Raw genomic sequence first — 27,773 nt, 5'->3', positions numbered from 1 at the left:
CCTCCCTGGTATGCTGCGAGCTCCCTCTCTTGTAGATGCCTCTGGTGACTGAAAGTTGCTGAGCCAACAGTCCTGTGAACTCTAAATCTGATTTGTTTGGGGGATAAACCTGTCCGAGGCAGGGAATCCCACCACTTTATTTCTTTCTAGTCCTTTAATCCCAATGCCGGGCTGTGCTCATAACACTTCATAAATTTATGGCCACGGACATATCCTCTCCCCAGCTGCCAGTAACTCCCAAACACATTTTTCCACAGAGCCTTTTCTTAGCAGAGCTCTCCAGGGTCCTCGTTAAGGACATATCAGATGCACATTCATCCAGACACTACCTGTGGGTTTGGCTGCTGAGGCTGAGACTTCCCTGCACCTCAGATTCCTCACGTGTAAGAACGAGTTAACAGCATCTCTCAAGGCTCTGCTGTGACAATCCAGCGAAATAATGCACACGCACTTGCCAACCCCCCAGTATTATTACTTTCTACTTTGAGTCTGAACGCATTTTATTTAAAAACTGTTAGCAAATTACGTAAAGATTACTTTAAAAAAAATTTTTTTAAAGAATTAAAAAAAAAAAAAAAACCTGTCAGTAAATGAAAGCCAGATATTGTGTCTTGCTACCAGAGAACCGCTCACATCAAGTCCGGGACCCTTCTCGATGCTCAGGGTCGCAGGCTCTTCGAACAGTGTATACAGTTCATGTGCATGCATTCATAAGCTTCCTGTGTGTGTGTGTGTGTGTGTGCGCGCGCGCGCGCGCGTGTGCGTGTCTCCAGATTTCATTATGAAATGGGCAGAGCCCATCACAGAACTTGATCGGCAGCCAGGCACGGTTTTTCTTCTTGTCCTTTGTCAGCTCTTTGTTCCGCCCCTGGCTGCACTCTAACAGAACCACTTACTGGTGATTAAAAGGAGGGACCCGGCGGCGGGGCGGGGCCTGCCAGGCGCCGGGGCCGGGCGATTGGGTTCACCCTGGGGGGCTGCGCTTTAAGTGCCGCCAGCGGAGGACCCCCCCCCCCCCCCACCTCCCGCAGCACCCGACGCCGCGGAGACGTCAGCGGCGCGCAGCCCGAGCTCCGCACCTAGCTTCGCCTGCGGCTGCGGACCGACGGACAGGCGGACGCGGGCAGGTGGCACCGCAGGACGCGGGCAGAGGCGCGCGGGGCCGGGGAACAGCGGAGCCGCGGCCGCCAGCCTCGGCGCCATGGACGGCCCCGACAACGCGACGCTGCTCTTCGCCCCGTCCTCGCTGCAGCCGGACAACTACACGCTGTCGCCCAATGCCAGCAGCCTGAGCGCCGGCCCCGACCTGCCCGTCTCCCCTGCCTCCAGCGCCGGCCCCAGCCCCGGGCTCAGCCTCGCGCCCAGTCCCGGCGTCGGTTTCAGCCCCGGCCCCGCGCCCACCCCAGAGCCGACGGCAGGCAGCTCGGCGGGCGGCTCGGCCAGCCTGGGCCCGTCCCTGTTCCCCCACTCCTGGGCGCACCCCCAGACCCCGTTCTGGGACACGCCGCTGAACCACGGGCTGAACGTGTTCGTGGGAGCCGCCCTGTGCATCACCATGCTGGGCCTGGGCTGCACGGTGGACGTGAACCACTTCGGGGAGCACGTCCGCCGGCCCGTGGGCGCGCTGCTGGCCGCGCTCTGCCAGTTCGGCTTGCTGCCGCTGCTGGCCTTCCTGCTGGCCCTGGCCTTCTCGCTGAACGAGGTGGCCGCCGTGGCGGTGCTCCTGTGTGGCTGCTGTCCCGGCGGGAATCTGTCCAACCTCATGTCCCTGCTGGTTGACGGCGACATGAACCTCAGGTACGGGCTGGTCCTTAGGCGTCTTCTCCTGCCAAGCAGCCGCGCTTAGCCGCGGGTTTCAGACGGAGAGGAAGGAGAGGCGGTTGGAGAGAGGCGTGGGAGAGGGAAGACGACAGTGCAGCGAGGGGTTGACGCCCGGGCTTTAGAAGCCAAGGCGGACGTGAAGAGGTAGTGCTGTGGGGGGAGAAACCTAGACGGGGACAGGGCTGCCGACTGCCTTGGGGTTTCCTGCACAGCTCTCGGACCATCCTTCTCCAGTTTGGGCTGTCAGCGAAGGTCCTCGGCCTCTAGAAGACAAAGGGAACTGGGAAGCCTGAAGCTAGGACTCTCCGGAAATGCAAAAGCAAAATAGGGCTATTGGCCCCGATAAAGAAAGTGATCTCATACAGAGGACAATATAATTGAGTTCCATCCAACAAGTCGTGTTCAGCAGCCTTACCACGTCTAACAGGGTGCTTTGGAGGATGAAAAAAAAGAAAGATGTTCTTGCCCTCAGAATCAACCAGACTGTAGCCAGCTCTATAGGCTTTATAAAGCCAGGGGCAGCAGTCCTGAGATCCGACCCCCCCCCCACCTCCCCATCCTGGGGTTCATGTTTCAGTTGGGCTTAGGGGTGTTGTTCTCTTGGCACCGATGAAACAGGTTCTCACCCCTGACTTCAGACTCCAGATTTGCAGTCTCTTTCTTTCTCCTGTATCCAATGTGCAAGAGAGACTGTTGGCACAGAGCCCATTCTGAATTCTGTTCATTCCCCTTTCTGCAGCATCATCATGACCATCTCCTCCACGCTTCTGGCCCTAGTCTTGATGCCCCTGTGCCTGTGGATCTACAGCCGGGCTTGGATCGACACCCCTCTGGTGCAATTACTACCTCTGGGGGCAGTGACCCTGACCCTCTGCAGCACTCTCCTCCCTATCGGCTTGGGGGTCTTCATTCGATACAAATACAACCGGGTGGCGGACTACATTGTGAAGGTAAGGTCACTCTTAGAGAGTCCTTGGTCTCTGACCCCTGGCTGAAATGCTAAGAAGTTTGGGAAAGAGGGATAAACTTGCATGGATAAACTTAAAAAAAAAAAAAAAAAGTTTGTGCCACAAAGAAAACTTCTCCCTTTTGCAGTTTCAAAACACTCATAGCTTTAATTAAAACATAACTTAATTAAAAAGAGCATAAGTGACCAATTAGTATTCACAGGAGGAAACATATCAGGAGGGAGAGAGATGAGAGTGCCATTAAGTGGCAACATATTGTCCACTAACGAATCGTGGTGTTACTAAAAATCAAAACAGGTGAAGTGAAATTATGTGAATTGAACTTGAGCAGTGTTTTAGAAATGCATTCCTATGTTTTAAAAAAGTGGAACTCTAATTCTGAGAAATTGTGTAGAAGGTTTCTTTAAAATGTTTTATTAATTTTCTAAAAATAAGTTGACCCTAATAGGACCAAAAGTAATTTAAAAATCACATTGAGGGAATATCATACAATGCACAAAATATTGACTTTAAAAAGGCACAAAATAAAACTGGGTCCTGGATAAAGAATGCAGATTATAGTACTGTTATTAAATCTGTGTGTTTCTTTTCCCTTCCCCATTGCGGTAATGCATGTGGTTTCTAAGGCTAGTGAAAGAATGAGGATTCCTATTATTTTGTGCAATATTTCCAATGTTGCTTTGTTTTAAAAAAATGATACCTTTTGTAGCAGTAGAGATTTTGTTAATTGTTGACTGGAGAAAAAATTTAAATATTTGTCAACTAAGCTTTCTTTGAAAACTCAAAAATAGTAAATAAGAGTAAACCATGAGTAGGACTCTCAGTTTAGGAAGTCACTCAAATGAAACACATAACTAATTACTGTAAATGCACAAATTCATTTAGCCAAGTGAAGAGAAAAAGAGTTTCCCCAATGTTTCAGTTATGTAGATTTAAAGACATAATCTTTTGTGTTTTACTTATATTAAATACATTAATTTTAAATAATTAATCCAAAATTTGATTATTCAAAGGAGCTAACTTTTATTAACATGAAAAATAATGGGTTCTTTTATGCAAATATAGCCAGCCATGAGTAAAATTGTGCCCTGTAATAAATATATATATTTTGAATGTAATAAATTTATATGTACATGTAAATATGCATATATTTTATATGTTATACATAATATACCCATAGATAATCTTAAGATGCATTAAGAACTTATTAAGCTGAATCATTAAGCTAATACTACAAGATCTTAGGAATTCTAAGGGAAAATCAATCAAATAAGTTATTCCCATGCTAAAAACAGATAAATATATTTAAATAATAGACAATTCAATAAGATTGGGTAACTTTGAGTTTAAGGTGAACCTATTCTTACTCCTTAACCAGAACATTCATAAGGTATGTTTTATAACACTTTTACACTTTTGCAAACACTTTAAAATGAGCATTCAATGTCAGTGCTCACCCAAATGATTTAAAATAGTTCAGAAGAAACTTTGGTGCCAGTATTTTCACAATGAAGAATCAGATTTCCTGTCAAAGCTTTTGATGTGGACACACTTTGAAACTTAATATCAGAAAAGTTTTAGGGGTTCCTGGCTGGCTCAGTTGGTAGAACATGAGACTCTTGATCTTGGAGTTGTGAGTTCGAGCCCCACATTGGGTGCAGAGATTACTTTTTAAAAAAGTTTTGATTTATAATAGTTTGGTTTCTGCCCATTGTACCTTTGTAGCATGAGCACCTTATATAATAAGTATTTTAGCACTCTCTATGGTAGACTTTTTACCAGCCCAGATACATTTTAAGTAATTTTTTAAAGATTATAAAGTATATACCAGTCCCACAGACTGCAAAGGGGTTTTGCCTCAAATATCCAGTGAACCAGAATCAGCACTTAAACTGTTCTTTTGGATCTCTAGTTTCACTCACAAACACCTCCTACCCCATTTAAAAAAAAAAAAACAAACAAAAAAAACTAGCTAACTACTAATCTAAAGGAGAATGAAGAGAGGAATTTTTAGGTTTCCACCTTACTATTTACACAGCTTGTCTTACTTGAATGAGTGAACTATATCAGTCAGACATCAAGATGACAGAATGTTCTATACAGTCAATTGTACTGTATCTAAACTCCATTATATATAAGAATTCCTAAACATCATTAGAGATGTATAGGTGGGATGTTTCTCGTAAATAGATGAAAAAGGGGTGTTGCAGAATTGCAAAGAATTCCTCACATCTTCTGTTTTTTTTTTTTTCTCTTACATAATCTAAGAGTTGGTGATTGTTTCAGTGTTGCTATCAATTCTCTGAGATATAAAGTATTTTCAAGTTTGAAAATATCACATACTAAGTTTCATACTTAAAACAATTTTTTAAATTTATTTGAGAGAGAAAGAGAGCGAGCAAGTGCAATGGTGGGGGAGAGGGGCAGAGGGAAAGAGAGAATCTCAAGCAGGCTCCACACTCAAGTGGGACTTGATCCCACAACCCTGGGATCATGACCTGAGCCAAAATCAAGAGTTGGACTCTCAACAGACTGAGCCGCCCAGGTGCTCCTTTATAAACGTTTTTTTAAATTTATTTTATAAGTTTCATACATTTTAGTGGCTTTTTATCTCATGGATTAAACCAGAGATCAACCAGAGATATATCTCTTATGGAAAACATGGGGTCCTGTTCAGGGAAGGTAATTTTTCTTTTCCTCTCTCTGTTCATCAGACCATACTTGGTATATCAGGCTTTATTCTAACTGCTGTTTAGAAGAGGCACATTCACAAATTAAATACCTGTTCTGAACAGTCAGGACTCCCACCACAGAGTTATGTGAAAGTCTAGAGACAATCTGCTGGAGACGAGTAGCCTTTTCTTCCTGTTTTTTAAAACAGAAGTCTGGTCTGTGCTGCTCCTGAGGGTCTATCCGAGACGATGGCTAGTTGTTAAAACAGATTGTCACTAGACATAAGGACAGGCCTCCAAACAATCAGAACTGTCCAACTAGGATCTGGACTCCTCCTGATGAGGTGACCTATCCATCCTCAGAAGTGCTTTGTCAAAGACTGTTTAGGGCAAAGATCTCCATTTTGTGTGTGAGGTGAGGCTAGATGGGTCTCCTCTCCCAAGAGCCGAGGATTCTCTTGCCTGAATTCCTTTCCGACTATCTTGTTTCTGATGGCTTGTCATTTTCTATTACTAGGTCTCCCTGTGGTCTCTGCTAGTGACACTGGTGGTCCTTTTCATAATGACTGGCACTATGTTAGGACCTGAACTGTTGGCGAGCATTCCCGCAAGTGTTTACGTGGTAGCAATTTTCATGCCTTTGGCAGGCTATGCCTCAGGCTACGGCTTAGCTACTCTCTTCCGTCTTCCACCCAACTGCAAGAGGACCGTGTGCCTGGAAACAGGGAGTCAGAATGTGCAGCTCTGTACCGCCATTCTAAAACTGGCCTTTCGGCCGCAGTTGATAGGAAGCATGTACATGTTTCCTTTGCTGTATGCCCTTTTCCAGTCTGCAGAAGCAGGGATTTTTGTTTTAATATATAAGGTGTATGGAAGTGAGATATTACACAAGCGAGATCCTCTAGATGAAGATGAAGATACAGACATTTCTTACAAGAAACTAAAAGAAGAGGAAATGGCAGACCCTTCCTATGGCACAGTGAAAGCTGACAATTTAATTATGATGGAAACCACTCAGACTTCTCTCTGAACACGGAGATACAGAGGAGTTTCTATCTTGCTGAAATGTTACTTCATATTTATGATGTTTTTCGTCTGTGGTAGTGAATGTGGTTTACATAAAGGATAACACATGGTTCACATTATCATACATGTAACAGTTATGACCTTCTTCCTGTTGTAAGGTTGTATTGGTGTATTAACCAAGCGCTTTCGCAAATTACACATCAATGTCATAATACAACTTGCACCGGGGACTGCTAAAGTATTAAGCCTGAACATGTTCATGTGCTCTTTGGTTTTTATCATTACCAATTTCTAGGACTGTTTCAAATAGATACACTCTTAGAAAACAGGGTCTTGGAAATGCAGAATTTGGGTGCACTCTTATGGTAGTAAAAACAAGTTTTTTTTTTTTGTTTTTGTTTTTTTTTTTTTTTTTGGTAAAACATAACTTGTAAAGCAATTTGTAAACCATAACTGAGTTGAATGTAATTGTTGTTAGAAAAAAAAAAAAAAGTGCTTGCTCCATGTAGAAATACCTGACAATGTTGAATTTTGATCTGTATTCAAAAAATCCCAAACAGGTCAACTAAACAATGAAATACAGTATTTTATTGTCAAACCTGTATCAAATCAGAAAAAAAAATACATTAATGCATTTGATTACTTGATCTGATATCTATTAGTAATGAACAGCTATCTTTTTTTTTTTTTTTTTTTTTTCCCCAGGGAACAAGGTATTGTCTTCTCAGCTGGGGACTGATTTTGTCTCTGCATTTATGTAACACACCCCAAATCAATCTTTTAGAGGGATGGTTTGCTTAGGAAAAACTAGTACGATCCACCCCAGAGAAGAACAATAGACTCTCCGCTTGAAGTGGAGGGGAGGAGAGGACGTGCTTCAGGGTCGAGAAGAGAAAACAATGAGCTCAGATGTGGATGCCTTGAGTGCTCTCCCTGTGCACCTGCCCAAAGCGTTCAGTGGGTAGACTTCTCAGAGCAGTTCTGAGATCATTAAACTAGAATCTGAGATCCTAGGTAACAGACCCAAAGCAGTTCCCCAAACCTTTGCGTTTTTGCTCAGTAGCCAGACACGGACACCTGGAACAATCAAGGTATGGGGACCACCTGGCGCAGCTAATCGGGGTGATTGCGCTCTCTTGGCCTCCTCCTCACCTCGGGCAAGCTCACTTACCAATCAGTTCTTGCATCGCAAAGAAAGCAACCTTTCCAGATCATGTCAGGGTGTTTGTGCCGGCCTCCAGGCGTGGTAAATTTCTACACAGCGAAGGTCAGGGACAGGCCACCTCGGCGCGGACCCGGGGACCCGAGCGGGCGGCGGGAAAGGTGCGGATGGCCGCGCAGCGCGGAGACAGGCGGTGGGGCCGGCGGCCGGCAGCCTATTTAGGGCAGAGCGTCTGCGGGAGCGGCCGGGGCTGCGCTTATGGCTGCCCCGGGGGACGAGGTGCTGGACGGCTACATGTACCCGGCGTGCGTCCCCTACTCGTACCCGTACCCCTACCCACCCACCGCCAAGGGCAAGGGCGAGGCGGGCGGCTGGCGGCACCGGGGCGGGGGCTACGCTCCCGCGTCCTCCTCCTCGTCGTCCTCCTCTGCCGGGGCGGCCTTGCCGGCTTTCCCGGGCTGCGGGCAGCTGACGGCCGCCGAGTATTTCGACAGCTACCAGCGGGCGCAGCTCATGGCCCTCCTGTCGCAGGTGAGCCCGGACCTCGGCCCGCGGCCCCGCAGGGCCAGCAGCCGGGACGTGGCGGTGCAGGTGAACCCGCGCCGCGACGCCTCGGTGCAGTGCTCGCTGGGGCGGCGCACGCTGCTGCGCAGGGTCCGCGACTCCGGCCCCCCGGCCGGGCCCGGCACCGACGGCGCGGCGGGCGCGGGCGGCTCGGGGTCCCCGCAGTCGGCGCGCCGGGGCCCCGAGCAGGGCAGCCCCCCGAGCGGCGCCCCTCGGACCGTGCGCTTCCCGCGCACCGTCGCCGTGTACTCGCCCGTGGCCTCCCGCCGCCTCACCACCTTCCTGGACGGGGCCGACGGCGCGGCGGGGGAGCAGCGGCCCGGGGCGCCCGAGGGAGAGCGAAGGACCCCGCCTCCGAGGCCCCGAGGCCCCGAGGAGGGAGAGGGGTCGGCGAGGAAGGCGCCCCAACGGTCGCAGTCCGAGGAGGAGGAGGGGGACGACGACGCGGCCCAGGCCGCGGTGCGGGAGAGCTGGGAGCCGCCGGGCGCCGGGCTGCAGCCGCGGGAGGCCCGGGGTGACGAGGCGGCCCCGCGCCGCGCGCCCAGGGGTCCGGAGCAGTCCTCGCCGGTGGGGCAGGCCCGGGACGCCGCGGGCCAGAGGTCGTCGCCGCGGGGCCCCGAGCAGGCCAAGGAGAGGCCGCGCTTCCAGGTGAGGCTCAGGCGGCTGGAGGGAACTGACTCGGGAGGGCCCCGGGGGTGTGGTCTCCTCCTGGATCCTGTCGCTGCCCTCGCCGGGTGGCTGCTCGCGCACGTGGAGGCGCCAGCTTTCTCAGGCGCACGCCAAGCCTGTGTGGCTCTTCGCAGCCGCTCCCAGCAGCAGGTGCCCCTCCAACGGCAGAATTCAGGGAGTGCGGCCTGATTGTTGTTGCTGGCGATTGTGGAACGTGGGCTCCGCAGGTTGGCGAGGGAGGCGCCCTGATAACACTCTTATTCTGAGCGTATTTACTGTATAAAACCCTGACTGTGGGCACGTGGTCCAGTGTGGATTTCGCGTTTGGACGATCTAGGAGGGGTACCCAGCAGATCAGAAGGAGAACTTGATGGCAGGGAGAACCGATTCCCAAGGATCCTACTCTATCTCAATGCAATATGGCAAAAGCCGTAACGGTCATTTCCTGGGGTCCTGCCTGGTCAGCGCTCCCGTGATTCTTGCCTGAACCTTCCAAGCTTCCACCGGGAGCTAGAGCTATGAATGGTCTCCCTTGGGATTTTTTTCTTGCTCCTAGAAAGCACCCTTATTCAGAAACTCAACACTGCTAAAGCGTTTGGGCCTTCGGCTGTTGTGTATTGCGGCCTGAGCGCAGCAGGTTTGGAGGGCCAACTGAACCCTAAAGAGCTGGCGTGTGCGGAGGGCAGTGGTAATCCTGGGAAGTGGAAAGGCAGGGGTAGGAAGAGGCCTGGAGGCCTCCTTTGGGGTCGGCCCAGGGCTGTTGGGGGCGGGGGAAGAGAGGAGGAGTGAGTGGAGCTCCACAGAAGCTATGTGTAATGTAAACCACCTGTGATCTTCAGTCCTTCCTGTCCTGGGCCTGCGTTTGCTCACCTATGAAATTGTGATAGAATTGGCAGGACCTTCAGAGCGCACTTAAAGGTCTGACTCCAAGCACTTGTTCATAATTTGTTTCTCACCGGGAGGGAAGAGGAGAAGCTTAAGAATAAGGCAGTACTACTTTAGTTCATGTTAAATATGAATTCTGGCTTATCCACAATAGATTCCTAGCACTGTTTGGAAATTGAACGGGCAGCACAGAGAATGGACTTCTGGGTGAACATCTTTAAAGTGTCTTAGGACACAGAATCTTCCTCCTTTTCTTCAGCGTAACCACTTTCACATGTGTATGTTCTAAAATTAGACTTTATCCTACAGAGAATCTGTAGGTTTAGAGATTTAAAGAATTTAAAGATTTTAAAGAATTTAAATTTAAAGCTTTAAAGATTTAAAGAATCTCCAGGTTTAGAGAAGCCTAGATGTTTGGCTTTTCCCTTGCATGTCAGAGGGAAAATACCTACTTAGCAACTTGCCAGTCGGTTTGCTTTATGAACCAAGCTAATCTGGAATACATTTTTAGGCTCATGCTTGCTTCTGTGCTTGATTAAGCTATTAGCTCCCCCAATTACTACATTGGAGAGACCAATTCAAACCTTGAGCCTGCTTTCCTCCGTGATCTGGAATGCGGTTGCCAATTTTGAATAGCAAACTGATCCTTCACAGCTTCTGAAATAAAGGCTAATTTGGATATCCTGTGGGTTAAACTCTGCTGTCTTTTTGCTCAGTTCTTAGAGCAGAAGTATGGCTACTATCACTGCAAGGATTGCAACATCCGATGGGAAAGTGCCTACGTGTGGTGTGTGCAGGGCACCAACAAGGTAAGAAACATCAAGGAACTGGCAGCTTTTTTTTTTTTTTTTTTTTTTTTAAGTTTGAGACAGAGCATGAGCGGGGGCGGGGCAGAGAGAGAGGGAGACCAAGAATCCCAGGCAGGCTCCGTGCTGTCAGCACAGAGCCCAACACAGGGCCTGAACCCACAAAACAGGGAGATCATGACCCGAGCTGAAAGCGAGTCGGACGCTTAACCGATGGAGGCACCCAGGTGCCCCTGAACTGGCAGCTTTTTGACATTGAGTGTCGAGAGGGTTTTGCTTTAAGTGTTTTCCTCTCTCATCACAGGTTTACTTCAAGCAGTTCTGCAGAACTTGTCAGAAGTCTTATAACCCTTACCGAGTGGAGGATATCACGTGTCAAGTAAATTGAATGTTCACATTTTGTGTCTGAACTGGGTAGTTGGTAGAGGGTTTGGGTGTAGTTTCTTGAAGGTATTTCTTTAAAGAGGCTAGGTTCCCAGTGACCTAGGTTTTGACTGCTTCTCGGTGGAGATTATGGAAATAATACTCAACTGGGAAATGGGGTCTTGGGGTCTTGTTTCCTTCCGGTCATGTTAATCTCCTTAGAGCCTATTACCTCACCTGCAACATGGAAGAAGGTCTGCCTTACCTGGTACTCAGTCAGTCTAACGTGAGGAAGCAGATCAAAAATAGAATACGCCTCTACTAACGTGAGGTGGTGAAAGTTGTCTGTTTAGCCCAAATGCTTTTTATGAAGCACGTACCCAAGTTAGGGTATTTAGGAGAAGCATGGGTTTTAAAGTTTGTCTTGCCTGAGTGCTGGCAAAGGGAGGATGGCTTCTGTTCAAGTAAATCTAAGCTGCCCAGCTTTCTGGGGCTAACTAGTAACATTGCTGGTTTACTATTAACTGTAAGCTACACTGTGCTCAGGGGCTTAGATAATCTAAGAGGTGACTGAACTTGCCTGTTAGCACACAGCTAGTGGAGCCTGATGTGTCCGTTGACACAGCCTAATCCGTGCACTCCAATCAGGTTGGATGTTGGAAGCCTCACACGCTACGGTGGGGGGAGAGAGCCCAAGTGTGGGAAAATGGTGTCAACCCCCTTCGATCGGGGCAGAGCAGGGTCAGGTTCTAAGGTGGGATGGATCCCTTCACCTCTCGCTCTCGCCTCCGTGGTTGCTGCACTGCTTTCAGTGTCTGATTCGGGTCAGTTGCAGCAGGTGGAGGTGAGGGCAAGGTCCGCCCCCTCCGGCCCCTAGCCGCCCCCTCCCTCTCCCAGCCGCCAGGCTTGACCCACAGCTTGCTCCTAATCCCTGGCCTCACACCTTAGCTTTCCTCGTCCGACTCCTCTCCCATGCTTGCTTCTTCTCCACCCTTCAAGTGCAGGAAGAGCTTTCCTTTTAGATAACTGTATTTCAAAAAGTTCATAAGTCCAAACTGAATCCTATGCAACAGGAGACCACGACCACCTGGTTAAACACCCTCCATTCTTTATCCTCCCCTTGCTGGAAGGGGTGCAGACAGAACAAGATTAGCACAGGGCCTTGCTTAGAGCGTGTTCAGTAAGTGGGTGGACTAGAAAAAAACTTTGAAGTTTGAGGAAGTGACCATGGGTTTATCTTCTGTATGTGCTTCTCACTTTGGTTTTTCAGAGTTGTAAACAGACTAGATGCTCCTGCCCTGTAAAACTCCGCCACGTTGACCCTAAGAGGCCCCACCGTCAAGATTTGTGTGGGAGATGCAAGGGCAAACGCCTATCCTGTGACAGCACTTTCAGCTTCAAATACATCATTTAAATGAATGTAAACGGATGGGCCAACTTGAACGTGAGCTAGTGAAGCAGACACGTTAGCTTTTTTCCGTGCTCCTTCCTTATGCCTCTCCTTCTCAAAATACTTCACGAAAGGCTGTATTTTTGACATAGCCTTCAAATAAAAGTATTGCAAAACAATTGATAAATTGCAGAAGATTTTTTTTTTTTTTTTTTTTTAAGTTGAAAGCTGCTCATGCTAACAGTCTGGGTCTGTCACTTTGTTAGAGGGCCTCAAGGCTGTCAGGTTTCCTGCTTATGTGTGTCTGTAGGGCTGAAGCTTATAAGCAAGATGCTGATTGAATGAACAGCCATGTCACCATTAAAGTCGTTTTTCTGGGTGAGGTGGAGTTAGAGTGAGGCCTTAGTGTATGAGGAGAGTTAGGGTTCTGACTCTGGGTTGCCCCCCGAGCGGCTGGCTAGCTGTGGGTGGCATCTAGTGGGGAGGGAGGCTGTGAACCACATGGACTGGTTGATCACAATTTCACATAGGGTACAGGTGGGGACCAGAACAGGGTGGCCATGGGCAGCTTCTTTAAGACTTCCGATGGTAACTTAAAAATAAGCCTATTAAATGTACTTAGATTTCAAGTTAACCGACTACTTAGGCTAGGTCCTTGTCCTGTAGTTTGTATAACTGCAAACTAACAGGAATTTGTATCCTAGCTGCACTGCTGGCTTTCTACAGGACTCCCAAGAAAATACTAAGGCCCTGCTCCCAGAGCTCTCCCGCTTGGGGATGGCAGTTTGTCTAGAGCCCTCAGGGACTTGTAATGAAATCAGCTGAGGGTTGTTGGCTTAATAGTTATGGAAACCACATAACTGGAACCAGTTACTAATTATGCCTCTTTCCGATTTTTTTTTTTTTTTTTCCTTTAAGTTGAGAGAGAGGGACAGAGGAGCTGAAGCGGGCTCTGTGTTGACAGCAGCAAGCCCAATGTGGGGCTTGAACTCACAAACTGTAAGCTCATGACCTGAGCCGAAAGCACATGCTTAACCAACTGTGCCACCCAGATGCCCCTTCCTTCCAATTTTCTTATCCCATTTAAGTTACCCCTTATGACCTTAGCTATGTCTGTTAAGATCTTGGATGCTTGGGTGTAGACAAATGTGAGGAATAAGGAACCTAAATGGAGTTTGAGGTCTCTTGAACCCTTAGAGCAATGGGAAGTCCCCTCAGAATTCATATGGATTTAGGAAGGTGCTTGTGATAACACAGTCCAAGGCCCCTATCCCTACTGAATCACTATCTGGGACTGAGGCATTTTAACAAGCACCCTGGGGATTGCTTATGGAATTGAAGTATGGAACTACCACCTGGGTCAGGCTTGTACTTTGCAAAAACATGGATGTGGCCTCTGCCCTTATGGAGCTTCCAGTGTAGTGGATAGATGGCCATTATTTACTGCATTGGAAGAAAAAAAAAAAAAAAAAAGAACATGGAGTTCCTGCCACCTAATAGGAAAGGGCTACTTGGTCAATTGATAGAGGCCTGTGATAGAGGATCATATTTAGGAAGGTCAGGGGAAGACTTGCCTGAAAAATGACTCTTGGGCTGACCTGAAGTTTGGGTGAGTTCAATTAGTTGAAGAGGGGAAGGAGAAACTTTCCAGACCAAGGTAGCATGTGCAAAGGCCCAGTGGCAGTGAAAACCAGAAGGAAGCCAAAGTGGTAGAAGGCTGTGGAGGACAAGGATGAGCATGATGGCAAGTGACAGTATGCCCAGACTGGGGGGATTTTTTAGGCCTTGCTCAGGAGGACTGGTCTTTGTCCTCAGAATTCACTAGAAGGTTTTAAAGCCATTAAAGCTTTTTAACAGGTCTGTTAAATTTTTTTTTTTAATGTTTATTTATTTTTGAGACTGAGAGCATGAATGGGGGAGGGTCAGAGAGAGGGAGACACAGAATCTGAAACAGGCTCCAGGCTCTGAGCTGGCAGCACAGAGCCCGACGCGGGGCTCGAACTCACAGACTGCGAGATCATGACCTGAGCCGAAGTCGGACGCCCAACCGACTGAGCCACCCAGGCGCCCCTTAACAGGTCTGTTAAAAAGAAATAATCACTCTAGCTGTACAGTGGATGAATGACAGCTCTAGGTGTGGGGGAGGGCGATGTTCTAACACCCGTTCCTACTGGTTTGGTTGAGGGTAGGGACAGGGAAACTTATTTGTGCAAGTGCACTCAGTAAACACTTGTGGAATGAGTGAGGGGACAATAGAAATACACCTGCAGTGAGTCCTAAGGCTATCAATATGGGTAGTTACATCAAGTAGCTTATCATTATTTTTCCGAACAGAGCAACTAATGTATTTTACAGTCGAGAGGACAGCAAGGATCAAAGTAGGTTTTACTTAGATTTAGCTGGCATTGAACAATGCTGCACAAAGACATCTTTGTTATAAAAGTTGTGATGACATTCTAGCAACTAGAAAGTGCTATCAAACTGTGTACGAAGGAAATTTATAAAATGTGAGTGTGCGTGTATATATATATATATACACACACACACACACACTTTTTTTTTTTTTTAGTAAGAGATTGAGAGACTAGAAGGAAATAGCCCAGAATACTGTTTTCTCTGGGTGTCAGTGATTCCACTTTTCCCCATATTTCATACATTTGCTAAGGGGACCGTGGGTTCTTTTGAAAAAAAAAAATCTGTATAAATGCCATGAAGTACAATGACAATTCTGTTGATTCTAATATCCTGTTTCTTTTCACGTGGGTTCTAATGGCACAGTGTACAAGCACTTCTCCTGGATCCAAACGAGGAAGGCTCACTGTGGCTTTGGTGAGTCTGTTCCAAGAGAATGAATGTTTATTTCCTAAATTTATGGTAGACTGTGGGTTGTACAGTACCCTCTAGATCACTAAAAGTAGAAAATATTTTCTAAATTGTGTTTAAAAAAAAAAAAAAAAAAAAAGGCTTTTGCTTTCTATTTTAGAAGCCGAATGAAGAAACTGCCAGATCCCTTCTCTTGGTGGTGTTTTACAAGCTTACTACTTAAAAAATGATCAACTTAAGGGGCAAAAGAAAAAGGTTGTACAAGCACAAAGGGCTTGATCAGAACTGCGTAAGGTAATTAATAAATTAAGCACCTGATACATTTTTGTTAAATGCAAAAGGGACCATCCTGATGACTTTATATTTGCATCTTGCTTTCTGTAGGTATATTCATCATATTACTTTATTAATAGATTTAGCTACATACACATGAAAAGGAAATTCCAACTGTTCAGGGTTTGGTTTGGGTAATAGTCAACCTCATTTGTTCTCAACTTCGTTCTCCCCCTTTTAGGGAAAGTTATCTTAAGAACAAGGATCATATTTGCAAAGTCCCTAAATGATGCACACTGTAATCACTGACCTTTAAAATACAACACAAACCAACAGCTAGAATGCTTTTTATTTTAACAAAAAGGATATAAGAGGGTGATGGTAAGATAGGGGATGGTAAGATAGGATGTAAAGTGTGGGGGGGGGGGGGGTCTCTGGACACCATCCCTCTCTTCCTGCCCCACACCCAAAAGTTATTAAATAATTTAAAGGACACCATTTACAGTACCAGAACACCATCAAAATAATTGTTTTTTTTTTTTTTTTTTTATCAGGGTCAAAAAATACAGTGATTACGAATGTGCCGTGACCAGTTATGGAATTTTACAGGTAACATAACTATAGTCAGCAGTCCAACGGCGTGCACAGTGCCTTCAATTAATGCACTTGAGCATAATTACATTTCTGGCAGGGTCCACACCCCCAAGAAAAGGCAAAGCTAAGCATTTCATTTCTACATTCTAAACTCTGCAGTCACAGAGCCCAGTTTAAAAGAAAGTCACAGTGGATAAGAGATGCCTATAAAAAATACAAGGTGTTCCTTTCAAATCAGAGGAGTTGTGGGACTACATTCATTTCTTTTACAAAATGCTATTTAAAAAAGGACAGAGAATCCAGTTCATGTTATGCTACAGACTTAGACAGTGAGTAAGTATATTGCATGTTTTGGTAGTCAGTCTTCAGGCTTCCTTTCATTTTCCCCCATAGCCCCAGGTTCCTTTTGGGTGAGACACGGGAGTCCTGAATGAACATATAAAACTGGGTTTGCATCTCTCTTCTTGAATTCTGCAGACTTCAGAGCCCGCAAGTCTTAAATTCTACCATCAGTGACCACGCTCTTTTCTTTAGCTTTGTACACCTATTCTTGTATAACAGTGCATTGCACAAACGTACAATACTGGTTTTAATCTATACAGTTTCTATAATAATTATGGAGTAAAATAAGTTAACTTTCCTAATGAGAATAGCTGACGGGCAGCATACATCTTTATTTTACATTTTAAAGTCTCTGCAGGCATCTACTTTGGTTAGTTATCAACAATCGTAATGTAAGCACTGGTCAGAGAGCTGAGCAGCATTCCAATAACATTAACAGATATATTATTTCTTTTCGAAATACCGGGAAAGCCCAGTTTTAAAATATTATTAAAATGTTCTAACATTTACACACTATGAAGAGTTAGATCTAATAAAATAAAATTTCTTCAAAAATAATCTTGCAGTGCTCTTTTAGGCATGCTGACACGTTATCACCAAACACCCATACCTTGAAAATAGGACTGTCACATATTCACACATCCCAGCTCACGCACACACGATCCCTTGTACAGACTAAAAAACAAAACACCCACACCCTCATCCCACGTGTTGAAAAAAAGTCAATGGTTTTTGCAAAGAAGTCTCTCCATGTCTATCTATCCGACTAAAGGTTCTTCACGTAGATAATGAAGCATCGACTGTGGAGCATCCACACAGCCCTGCAGGTTTTCAGCTAAAATGAACGAGCCTGGGTTTTAGCCTCACGTCACCTGCTTTCCAACGTCTCAGTATTAGAGGCCATTATTGCAAACAGTCCTAGAATTCTCTTCTTTTTCCAGAAAGTCATGTATTTGTATGCATCACTCTTAGCCCTTTTCTTTTCACCTAGGTTAAGTAATTAAAAACTCCTTCTTCATACGGTTATTGTAGGAGGTATTGGCAGCCATTAGATTTCTTTTTTTTTTTTTTCTTCTTCCTTAGATCTTTGACTCTGATACCGGTTTGACATCAGCTACGCCGTGGTCGTGGATGCCGCCAGGAAGGGTTGTCCGTGAACTGCGAGGGTTCGTAAAAGGTGCTCATGAATATTCTGCATCATCTTCAGTTTAGTGTCTTCCCTAAACTCCTGGAAGCTTCTCAGAATCCAGTGCTCACCAAAGTTCCGACTGGGTTGGCCTGTGCTAAGAGCTGGTATGATTGCACCATGCGTAGGGACTCCCTTATTTCTAGATTGAGCTCCATCAGTTTGTGGTTGGCCTCTGACATGTCCAGGTCAGAGCCTATGACCGCAAAGCTCCCCGTCTGGCCCAGCGTCTGGTGATGGAAGTAGATGTGCAACAGCGTCTGCACAGGGTCATCCTCACAACTGCCAAAGATATCGTTCGGCCAGAGAGATCTGAAATACACAATATTTTTAAGTCCTGAGACTCCGTCAAGCAATGGTTAATATTAACCACGTTTTAAATTAATACCTAGGACAGAATCTCCTTGTGAATCACTGAGGATCTGTTTGCGGGTTTGGGCAAACGTGTTACCGAAAACCTCTAGAGAGTGAACAAAGTCTAAAAGTGGCGTCATTTCAGTGAGAACCGTGGACAAAGCTGTCATGCTTTCACAAAGACACGCTACGGACGCAGCAAATTGAAAACCCGACCCAATCGCTGTAAGACGCCAGTGCGGGTTTAGAGGCACCACACCTTGAAATCCCTTCACGCTTTACCTGAAGGCTTTCACTTGTGCCACAGCTGAAATAAACTCCTTATTTCTCAGAGTTTCAATTAAAGAATGAATGGCAGTTTCTATGGTAGTTTGTGCAGCTTTGGAAATGTCAATTTCTTCATTTTCTGAAGCAGACTCTGCTTCTTTGAGGATATTTTCCAGTTGGGCAAGTTCCTCAGACATGTTGATGACCTAGAACAAATGAATATGCCTTAAAACGATCTATTTGTGTATTCAGTAACAAGAAGAGCATTTAATTGGCTCTGAAGCTACATCTGATGGTAGCAGCAGCTTCTCTTAAAGATCTGCAAATGGTAAACTTAGTGGTTAAAGGCACTTAATTTTTCAAGTTCTCTGTTATATTTTCAGCCACCAAATTGTAGTCTTTAAATATTCTTGATAAGTAACAGGTTATAGGGGTGCGTGGCTGGCTTAGCCAGTGGAGCATGTGACTCTTGATCTCAGGGTCCTGAGTTTGAGCCCCACACTGGGCACAGAGATGACTTAAAACAAAGAGACAAACAGGTTATAAAAATGTTTATGATAATAAACTTGTAATAAAACAGGCTGTAACCAATGTTTTTTTTTGTTTTCTTCCAGTGTTTGTATTGGTTTTAACATGTAATTTATATCTTGGATAGTAAAAATTCACTGCCAGGTGGGGGGGGGGGTCGTGAATTTTCTTGACAGCAAAGTCTTTATATTTTAAAAGGTTATTTACCTTTGAAATATTTTATATATATTTTATATAAACCAGTATGTATTTTATATAAAGCAGTATGTATTTTTTAATTTATTTAACCATTTAACAAAAGTTAAAGCATTTCTGTTTCAGTACCAGTGTGGACAAGGGGGGAAAAAGACTAAAATCACCACCTTTGAGCCTATTCATTACGTGACTCCCAACATTCAAAGTGTTTTTGATATGTTCATTCTTATGTGTACAGCCAGAACTACAAAAATATATGTACAAGATGTTTGGGGCGGGGAGGGGTTTCATAATTTAACTTATGACTTCATTGAGTTGAAGTGCTTTTTTTGACTTTTGGTTACAGATGATCTGTTGTGGCTGCTGTGACCTTTAAGGTCTTGAACCTTTCAAGGCCACTGGCTACCTGCTGTCTTATTTACTGATAGGTTCCGAAACAGCACATCATTTGCTTTTAAAAAGACAACTGTGGAAAAAAGGTTTCACTGTAAGTGACTCTTGACATAAGCTCTTTTACAAAGAATATATGTATCATGTTTTCATATTCTAGAATCAGTGATTCCTACTACAATCGAATATTTACCTCTGCTTCATTTTTTATTGTGTTTACTTGGTTGATCAATTTACAGTAGGCTTGGAACAGAAGCAGCAACTGAAAATGTAGTTTGTACAGCCTTCGACAGAGCTCCAGGCCCTAGGAGTAAATAACACTGTGTTAAATTCAGATACCGTTTTCCATGAGGTTTGATTAGACAGTGTATTTCCAATAAAAATATATAAGTAATTCTGTTAAAATTATCTTGGCATTTATTTCTCTGCAGTAAGCAAGTTAATACAGTGTGAAGGTGATGAAAGATGCTTTGAAGACTGTGATTAAAATATAAATTAAATTGTTGGTTACATAATTCACTTAGCATGAAGCACATTTTCACATTAGACAAAAAATTTTTCAGCAGGCAATCTATAAAATGCTTTAAATAAAATTCATAATGAAAAAAATGTACAAATGCATATACTTTTGCCCCATCGAGATGTTCATCTCACAGCATTTATCAATTTATCAAAATGCTTGATAAAGCAAAGTAACAGTGGATTACCTCTTACCTAAAAATGAATCATTTTTCTAAAAAAAAAAACCCCAAACCTTGTAATCTCATTGAAATGAGACCATGAAATTAACATACGCACTTTGATGTTCAAAATTAAAAGACGTTAGTTTATAGATGTACAAACAGGCGACTGCGAGTTGTACATATTAATGATGGAACCTTCATCTTTATAGGACCGACGTTTCATGGATTAGGGCTACGGCAGATCGGAAGCACACACACTACTCTTAGAGTAATCCAGGACAAAACACTGCTAGGTCACAAATGGCAAATGAAAATCAGTTTGTCTGACACGGATAAGTCTATAAATTAAGACAAATCACTTACTGCTAGAATTTCCATTTGCTAAGCAAGAAGGAGATCGGGTCACAAAAAGTACAAAGGAAGAAAAAGACCAAGAATTAGTGTAAGAAATCATTTTAACTAGGGTCACAGATGTCCCAGGCAAACTGAAGAACATTTAATTGCACCCAAAAGAAAAATTTGCTATTTCCAAAACAAAACTTTTTATACGCTTACGGTAACAAGTGTTACAGGGTGTTTTTAACTCTTTGCCAAATAACTAAATTACATGTAGGCTATAATTTCTCATGTGAAAACTACAGGAGAAAGTTGAACTGATGTGATCTTGGGAAAACTTGTGAAAGAAACCAAACGTCATAAAATTTCCATTAGTAAAGTGGAAAATTTCTGATTAGAAAATGCATGCATTACTGTTTTCAGAAAAGAATCGGCCTATATTCTTATAAATACCTAGGAGAATATCATCTTTGGTGTGGGTCATTCTAGGCTTCCTACCCTTACTAATTAGGTCCTATGTTGCCATAATTGGTGCTGAGTCAGAATGTAAGATATCAACAGCGGATGTGGGTTTTAAATTGTATTCCCAAATGCAATTTAGCGAGCTTCAGAAGTTTGACCCAGCTGGGTTTGAGTCAGATGATGTATATAAAACACATAGTGAAACATCAAGTTTATGGACTATTTAAAAATTACAATCAAATATCTATAGCAATTTGGACCTAGCCTCGTTAATAGAGAAGGATGATTTCTAATTAAAATAGCAATTGCCATAACAAAAATATTGCTTCTAAGAGTCCCTTTTGAAGCGTGCTTTTCTAAATAGTGTCCTCTGAAGGACTGTTTATATAACATTTATTCCTATCAATTTAGAAGGGATTTGCTAAGCAAAGGTGAACTTTAGCTTCCTACTGCTTATCATAAATTACGTGGATAGTCATTCAGTGAACACCAGTGGAACATAATCCAATGTCAAACACATTAGCATATCTGAGTTTGAGGTTCTCCTTTACACAGTTTTATATGGAAAGTAACAACTATTTGAGTGGCAAATACTTTTTCTCATTTCTATCAGCATAAAAAACGGAACTGGCTCTCTATGCATACACCCATAGCATCTACTTGGGGACGTAATGGAAAAGAAATCATGATAAAGTTTATGATCACCACAATTGTAGGAGATAACACAAATGTAATTAATTCTATAGTTCTCAATTACCAGAAATTACTCTAAATATGCCAGCTTTCCAGATTGAGAATTACTGATTTTTAAGTATATTGAAATTTGCAGGTGCATTCTTTTTTCATTTATTTTAAAATAAATATTTATTATGAAAAAGCTATTCTGGTACACAGGAACAGATACTAGTAATGTGTAAAAAGTGTCCCCAGTCTCAAGGAGCTAAATATAAAAGGAGAAATAAGATATAAATGAAAGTCTTAAACGTACAGTTTTTACTTAGTAGAAAGCCTTGAGCTAGAACTCAAACTCTTGGAGATGGAACTTCTTTTCTTCAAGGCAGAGGGATGTAAGAAATCATTTAGTCTAATCACCTAATTCATATAGGAAAAAAGGAGTTTACCTTTCTTGCTCAAGCCATGTAGTTAAACAGTGGCAAAGACAGAACCAAAGGCTCCAATTCTAGTTTAGGGGTTAATTCCTTATTTTCCCTTGTTTCTTTCCTTACATGGGTGATTAGACAGTCTCCTTGTGACACAGTGCGGGATTCGGAGTCAGCCTGCCTAGACTGGAATCTTAATTCTAACTCTTTTCTTACTGATTTTAGATAAATTTTCTTCTTTGAGCCTCGGTTTCCTCATCTGCAAAATGGGGATAATGAGAGCATGTACAAGACACTTGGAAGGACAGAGATGATGAATGTGAAACTCATTTATTGAGAGTATACGATTATTTTCTCAATGTTTCAGTTTTTTAAAAACTTCCAATTTTTATAATAGTACAGTAACTTTTAGAGTGACTAGAAATCTCTAACAGCGTAACCAGTGTTGAAAAAGACTGGAGCTCTGACATCAATGTAGAGGTCATTAATTTATTTTTGACGTCGTTAAATTAAATTGATGAATGCAACGCATATTCCCCACTTAGAATAATTTGTAGGCTTAATTTATCCTCATTTAATGTACCGTGTTGCATATATGCACTTGCCTCTAAGAAAATGTTACTTTTATTTTCACTGACTTTTACACTGTAAAAAAAAGTTATAATTTACACCCAATCAGAATTTCGCCTTTAGAAAGGCTAATAGAAATGTATACAACATGACTCCTTAGGTTTGCTTTGCTGACCAGACAATTGACCTGCAGAATACTAATGCAAAAGAAACATTTTTTTCAAGAGGCAGATGTAAGTACAATCTAACTTGGACTGTCCAGATACCCATCAAGCTTATCTGCTGAATGTTATTAAGCTTCAGTCACAAGCTGGTCGTTCATTTTTATTAAAGTGAATTTTTCATTACTAAGCCAATATTTCGGTGAAACCTACCTTTGACAAAGATCGTTCTGATAACAAAAATGAAGAGTGTTATCAATTTTATTTCTAGGATTATCAAATAGGGACCTTCGAACATACGCATTATTTCACCCGACATAGAAATACAGCAAAACCGAGAAGAAGAGTCTTACCTGTGCATCTGTGTTTATCCTATACACGTCTTCTTTGGCACCAAATGTCCTCTTACAGTTGTCTAACCACTAAAGAAATAAGTAACCGTAAATTTTTAACAAGGCACAATATACTGTACAAGGCACGATGACACTGCTAATACAACAGCCTGTGCATATAAAATAACTTTAAAAGTTAACTTGAAATTCTGGGATTGGTTATAGACATAGCCTTCAACCTCCACTGAGGCTAATTATTTATATGCAACAAACCGGAAGCAGGCTGTGCACTAGATGCACACACTGTGATGTTTTATTCACAGAAACACAATAAACAGTCTGCTCTTCTAGGGACCTCTGGTGCTCCATTTCAGGACAGAGTATTCTTCATTTTGCAGATTTTATTGGAAATCTTCACAACCTATATCTGACCTTTGTCTAATGGAAGATGGGGAAATGAAAGATGTGCTTCGCCTTTGGAAGCACAATTTAATAAAGCCAACTCAGAATTAACCAGGTCTGTTTGCTTATCAGAAGTGTAATTCTCAGAAGACTAGTGTCAGTTTTAATTAGTGAAACAGAAACCGAAACCCGTTTTCAATCTTGTTTTTCCTTTTCCTTTTCCTACCTTTTGGACTGTAATTAGTGACAAACATGTTATCTCCCAAGAATATTGACTACAGAAGCCAAATGTGGTTTTTCCCTACCCAGGGGCTATTTCCTAAAGTTGGGTATTTACTTAAGGGATCTTTTCTTTGGTCAAATAAAAATAAATAGCATTGTAGTTTAGTGGGAAAAAAATGTTGGAGTCATGGAATGTCCAAGCTCAAGTGAGAGCTAAGAGCCTTCAAGTTAAGCTACTAGGTTTTGACAGTTTGATATTGTCCATACCCGTTATTTTCACTTCCTTGTTCTTTATGTGTGTGACAGATTGAGCATAAAACTAATATATATAAGAAATCACTAGGACTTTGAGAAAAACTACTAGCTACATTAAGTATTCTCTTTGAAAATATCTCAGCACTAGGCATTTAAAACGTTCAACTGTAGCTTAACATTCTACATGCAAAGAATGAAAATTAGACATCTCAGTGATTTCAAAACAACTCTGTGACCTTATGTTGCTTTTATCCCAGTCCCTCAGACTGCACAGGCCCTTAGGCTTTTTGCTTCACAGCATCTCTGAAGAAAACATGTGAAGCTTTCCTAGTGAGATACAGCTGCTGGCATCCACTGTCAAAAGGTATCCAGCAGATTTCTTTCTATCAGCAAAATTCAGCTGCAGTCTCTTGTAGAATGTGTACATTAGTCTTCATACAAAATATTAAAATGTTTATACACCTAATCATCCTCGCTAACCCAGTCCAATTTGTCCAAGTATCCTAATAAATTAGAAAAAAAAATAGTTTTAATTGAATGTTTACTGGCTTATTCTTACTAAACATACATTTTTCTATTCTATGCCTAATGGTACAGCATTTTAGGAGCCTTATTCAACAAGCTATGATTTTTTTTTGTTTTTACTCTGTTAAAAGACAAGCCCCAAGCCGATAGTTTTGTGGCTGCACACTGGCCTGAACAATAGAGATCCACATGTTTCCAGACAGTGTAGACAAGACACAGGAGTTCGTGTATAAAATGTCCTCCAGTTTACATCCAATCAGTCTTCCGGTCATAACTGTTTCTTTACTCAGGGCTCAAATGAAGGTTAAAATTGAACTGGAGAGTTTCTGCTCCTGGGCATGATGGAGTAGCTTGTATAAGGTCAATCCTCCATGGACAACTACAGAAGCAGAATACCATCCACCAGGGGTGAGGGCGTTAGACAAAGCACGGAAAGGGAGCCTGCAAAGATCCCTGTGTTTAATCCAGAGGATTTGCTTATTCAAAGCTTTGCTTGTTCCTAAGGCAGAGAGGCTGAACAGAAAGTGGTGACCCAGCGTGTCTGGCCCACAGTGTCACCGAGCTGGGCAAAGAGGGTTAACAAAGGTAGGGAGGTATCAAGGTCCAGGATGCTGGAGGAAAGAGGACAGCAGAGAAGAGAGCTGACGGTCTGTGTGCAGCTTCCCTTGGTACCACGTTTAGCACATGCAGCAGGAGGAGAGGCTAGCAAACCACCAAGCCGTCTGGGAGGCTAAAGATGTAAGCAGATTTCTGGTCTCCTGGCGTTGAAAAGAAGGACTGTTCATTTCCTGCCAAGATGGTCCTGATGAATACCCTTGACTTTCACCGGTGACCCTCAGGAGATTCCAGGAATAATGGGAAGAATGTGTTAATATATATTATTTATATATATATATATATATATATATATATATATATATATATATATATAATATAATGTATATAATATATTATATATATATTAATATATAAATATTATAATAGGGAAAACTTTTAGAGGGGGGAAAAACTGAGCAACAAAAAATACTTGGTTGATAGAAGACAAGAAGGACAAGAAAAAAAAGGTAACAAAGAATAGGCGGGACAAGAAATGGTGAGATGGTTTCTCTGAAGGCATCATGTTTCTTCCGTATACAAATACTTGATTCAGCAAATTCATTGAAAAGAAGATTCTTTGCCTGCTACAATGCAATAGCACCTATGCTGTAAATTATATATTAATATATAATTATAATATGTAATATTATATATATATATACATATATATATATATATATATCTGTTATCGGATTCTCTATATTCCATTGGCATATTTGTTTATTCTTATGCCAATGATACACTCTTTTGAAATTTTTAATAAGTCTTACTGGCTGGAAGTTTAACTCTATTTAGGCTTTGTTGTTGTTGTTGTTCTTCATGGACAAGGTTTTTAAGACTATTTCTGTGCAGGCCAGAGAGTAAAGATTTTAGGTGCTGCAAATCATTTATTCTCTGCTGCAACTATTTTAACTATGTTGCAGTGCAAAAATAGCCATAGACAACACATAAACAAATACGATGCCTATGTCCCCCCAAAACTTATAAAAACAGTGGGCTAGTTATGACCTATGGGCTATAGTTTGCAGATCTGTGTTCAAGAAGGCGGTTTGCCTTATAATTAGCTGTTTGTACTTTCATAAATTGTAGAGTTAGCCTGTCAATTTCCATTGGTAGACAGTTTGACATTTTGAATGGGGGTTGCATTAAATCTACAGATTTGGGGGGGAAATGACATCTTTACCCATTTGAGTCTTCTGATTCATGAACATGGTATAGTCGTTCATTTATTGAGGTGGCCTTTAATTTCTTTCGGGAACATTTGAAGTCTTCTGGGTGGAAATATAGCATATCTTTGACTAGATTCACTTGTAGGCGTTTGGTGTTTTCCTATTGTAGATGGTAAATGTCGCTATATGGCCAACCTCTCTAAAGCTTAATGGCTTAAAACAACAAGACACATCTGTGTTGGCTGGGAGTTCCTTCTGGTCTTGCCTCGGGTCCCTCACCAGTCCACAGTCATCTGATGGCTTGACAGGGCCTGGAAGTTCTAAGCTGGCCTCACTTAAAGACCCGGCCTGCTAGCTGTCAGCTGGGATGCTTCCATTCTCTTCCACGTGGCCTCTCATCCTCCAGGAGGCCAAGGGTCAAATTAGTTTTCCAGAGTTTATCCAAATGTACATGATGGCAAATGCAGAAGCTGCAAGAGGCCTGAATGCTAGTCTCAGAAACTGCACAGCTTCGTTGCTGAATTTGATTGGTCAGAAAAAGAGAAGGACATCTCAGACTTCAGAAGTGGGGAAACAGACCTCATCTCTTGATGGAAGGAACAGCAAAGCCATGTTGGAAAGGGGCACGGATGCAGAAAGGCATGATTTTCTGCAGCGTCTAGGGAAGGCAAAGGTTTCGGAAGACACAAATGACTTAGAAATCTTCAGAAAAGGTTTCTGAAGACACAAAATGATTTAGACGGAATGACCAAAAATTTAAAAGTTGGAAGTAACAAGTGGTGGCAAAGATAGGAAGCAACAGTAACTCTTGTACACACTTCTTCATGGATTACAAACTGAAACACCATCTTGTAGAAAACTGGATGGGTAGAAGTTGCTAAAGTTGAACGTGTGTATGCCCCACGACCCAGCAATTCTACTCCTAGATACTCAACAGACAGTGGACCTAAGTACACAAAAGACAGGTACAAGAACACGCATGGCAGTGTTACAGTACCCCACCCTTCTCTGTGGCCTCAGTTATCCAAAGTCAAGGGCAGTCCAGAAGCAGACTATCCTCCTCTGAACTGTTGTCAGAAGGTCAACAGTAGCCTAACGCTACGTCATAATGCCTGCGTCTTTCATCTCTCCGTCTCATCAAGAAGGCATTGTATCATTTCATATCACAACAGTGAGGGTGAGTATAGTACAAGAAGATATTTTGAGAGAAAAAGAGACCACGTGCACACAGCTTCTACTACAGTCTATTGTTATAATCATTCTATTTTATAATTATTATATATAATTATATATTTAATTATAATATATATTAATTATAAATTATACAAATATATATTATATAAACCATATAACTATATAAATTATATTAATATAAATATATTTAATTTAATAATTATATATTATATATTATACATTTATACAAATATATACATTTATATAAATATAATACATATTATATATGTAATATATAATTATTATAATCGTTCTATTTTATAATCTTTTACTGTGCCTACTTTATAAATTAAATTTCATCATATACAGGAGAAAACACAGTATACATAGCGTTCCAGTACTATCTATGGTTCCAGGCATTCAGTGGGCGTCTTAGAATGTATCCCCTGTGGATAAGGGGCGGACTACTATATTTGTAAGATGACCAGATCTTGCCCGATACTGCCCT

General features: G+C 42.7%; 3 protein-coding genes across 12 annotated transcripts in view; 2 read left to right on the top strand and 1 right to left on the bottom strand.

The window, feature by feature from the left end:
• Positions 1 to 633: 633 nt before the first annotated feature.
• On the top strand, positions 634 to 6,753 carry SLC10A4 (solute carrier family 10 member 4). Its single transcript, XM_045474138.1, has 3 exons — positions 634 to 1,797; positions 2,561 to 2,771; positions 5,979 to 6,753. Exons 1-3 carry the CDS (start codon positions 1,202 to 1,204, stop codon positions 6,489 to 6,491), a joined length of 1,320 nt encoding a protein of 439 aa, XP_045330094.1. The 5' UTR covers positions 634 to 1,201; the 3' UTR covers positions 6,492 to 6,753.
• A 940-nt stretch (positions 6,754 to 7,693) lies between these two features.
• ZAR1 (zygote arrest 1) lies at positions 7,694 to 12,505 on the top strand. Its single transcript, XM_045474136.1, has 4 exons — positions 7,694 to 8,861; positions 10,484 to 10,576; positions 10,878 to 10,952; positions 12,207 to 12,505. Exons 1-4 carry the CDS (start codon positions 7,908 to 7,910, stop codon positions 12,348 to 12,350), a joined length of 1,266 nt encoding a protein of 421 aa, XP_045330092.1. The 5' UTR covers positions 7,694 to 7,907; the 3' UTR covers positions 12,351 to 12,505.
• A 3,248-nt stretch (positions 12,506 to 15,753) lies between these two features.
• Positions 15,754 to 27,773, bottom strand: part of FRYL (FRY like transcription coactivator) — a 272,775-nt gene continuing 260,755 nt past the window's right edge. For 7 of the 10 annotated variants that reach the window (XM_045474132.1, XM_045474131.1, XM_045474133.1 and 4 more), the window contains 5 exons: positions 22,944 to 23,012; positions 20,325 to 20,342; positions 19,472 to 19,582; positions 18,181 to 18,371; positions 15,754 to 17,856 (listed from right to left, as the gene is read on the bottom strand). In XM_045474132.1, the coding sequence (XP_045330088.1) occupies positions 17,598 to 17,856; positions 18,181 to 18,371; positions 19,472 to 19,582; positions 20,325 to 20,342; positions 22,944 to 23,012 (648 nt within the window). In that variant the 3' untranslated portion in view covers positions 15,754 to 17,597. The remainder of the gene's footprint in view (positions 17,857 to 18,180; positions 18,372 to 19,471; positions 19,583 to 20,324; positions 20,343 to 22,943; positions 23,013 to 27,773) is intronic. The other 3 variants (XM_045474125.1, XM_045474126.1, XM_045474130.1) reach the window with 1 other exon arrangement.

This window comes from Leopardus geoffroyi, chromosome B1 (genome assembly GCF_018350155.1).
Source record: "Leopardus geoffroyi isolate Oge1 chromosome B1, O.geoffroyi_Oge1_pat1.0, whole genome shotgun sequence".
NCBI lineage: Eukaryota > Metazoa > Chordata > Mammalia > Carnivora > Felidae > Leopardus > Leopardus geoffroyi.
The sequence above is the reverse complement of the archived record's forward strand: the minus strand, read 5'-3'. Positions and strand labels throughout refer to the sequence as shown.

Bases quoted from the DNA above. Each gene is read 5' to 3' on its own strand.
- SLC10A4 (XM_045474138.1), top strand. From the start codon at position 1,202: ATGGACGGCCCCGACAACGCGACGCTGCTCTTCGCCCCGTCCTCGCTG. The intron at 1,798-2,560 runs GTACGGGCTGGT...CCCTTTCTGCAG, and splicing joins GACGGCGACATGAACCTCAG to CATCATCATGACCATCTCCT. The intron at 2,772-5,978 runs GTAAGGTCACTC...TTCTATTACTAG, and splicing joins TGGCGGACTACATTGTGAAG to GTCTCCCTGTGGTCTCTGCT.
- ZAR1 (XM_045474136.1), top strand. From the start codon at position 7,908: ATGGCTGCCCCGGGGGACGAGGTGCTGGACGGCTACATGTACCCGGCG. The intron at 10,577-10,877 runs GTAAGAAACATC...CTCTCATCACAG, and splicing joins GTGTGCAGGGCACCAACAAG to GTTTACTTCAAGCAGTTCTG. The intron at 10,953-12,206 runs GTAAATTGAATG...TTGGTTTTTCAG, and splicing joins TGGAGGATATCACGTGTCAA to AGTTGTAAACAGACTAGATG.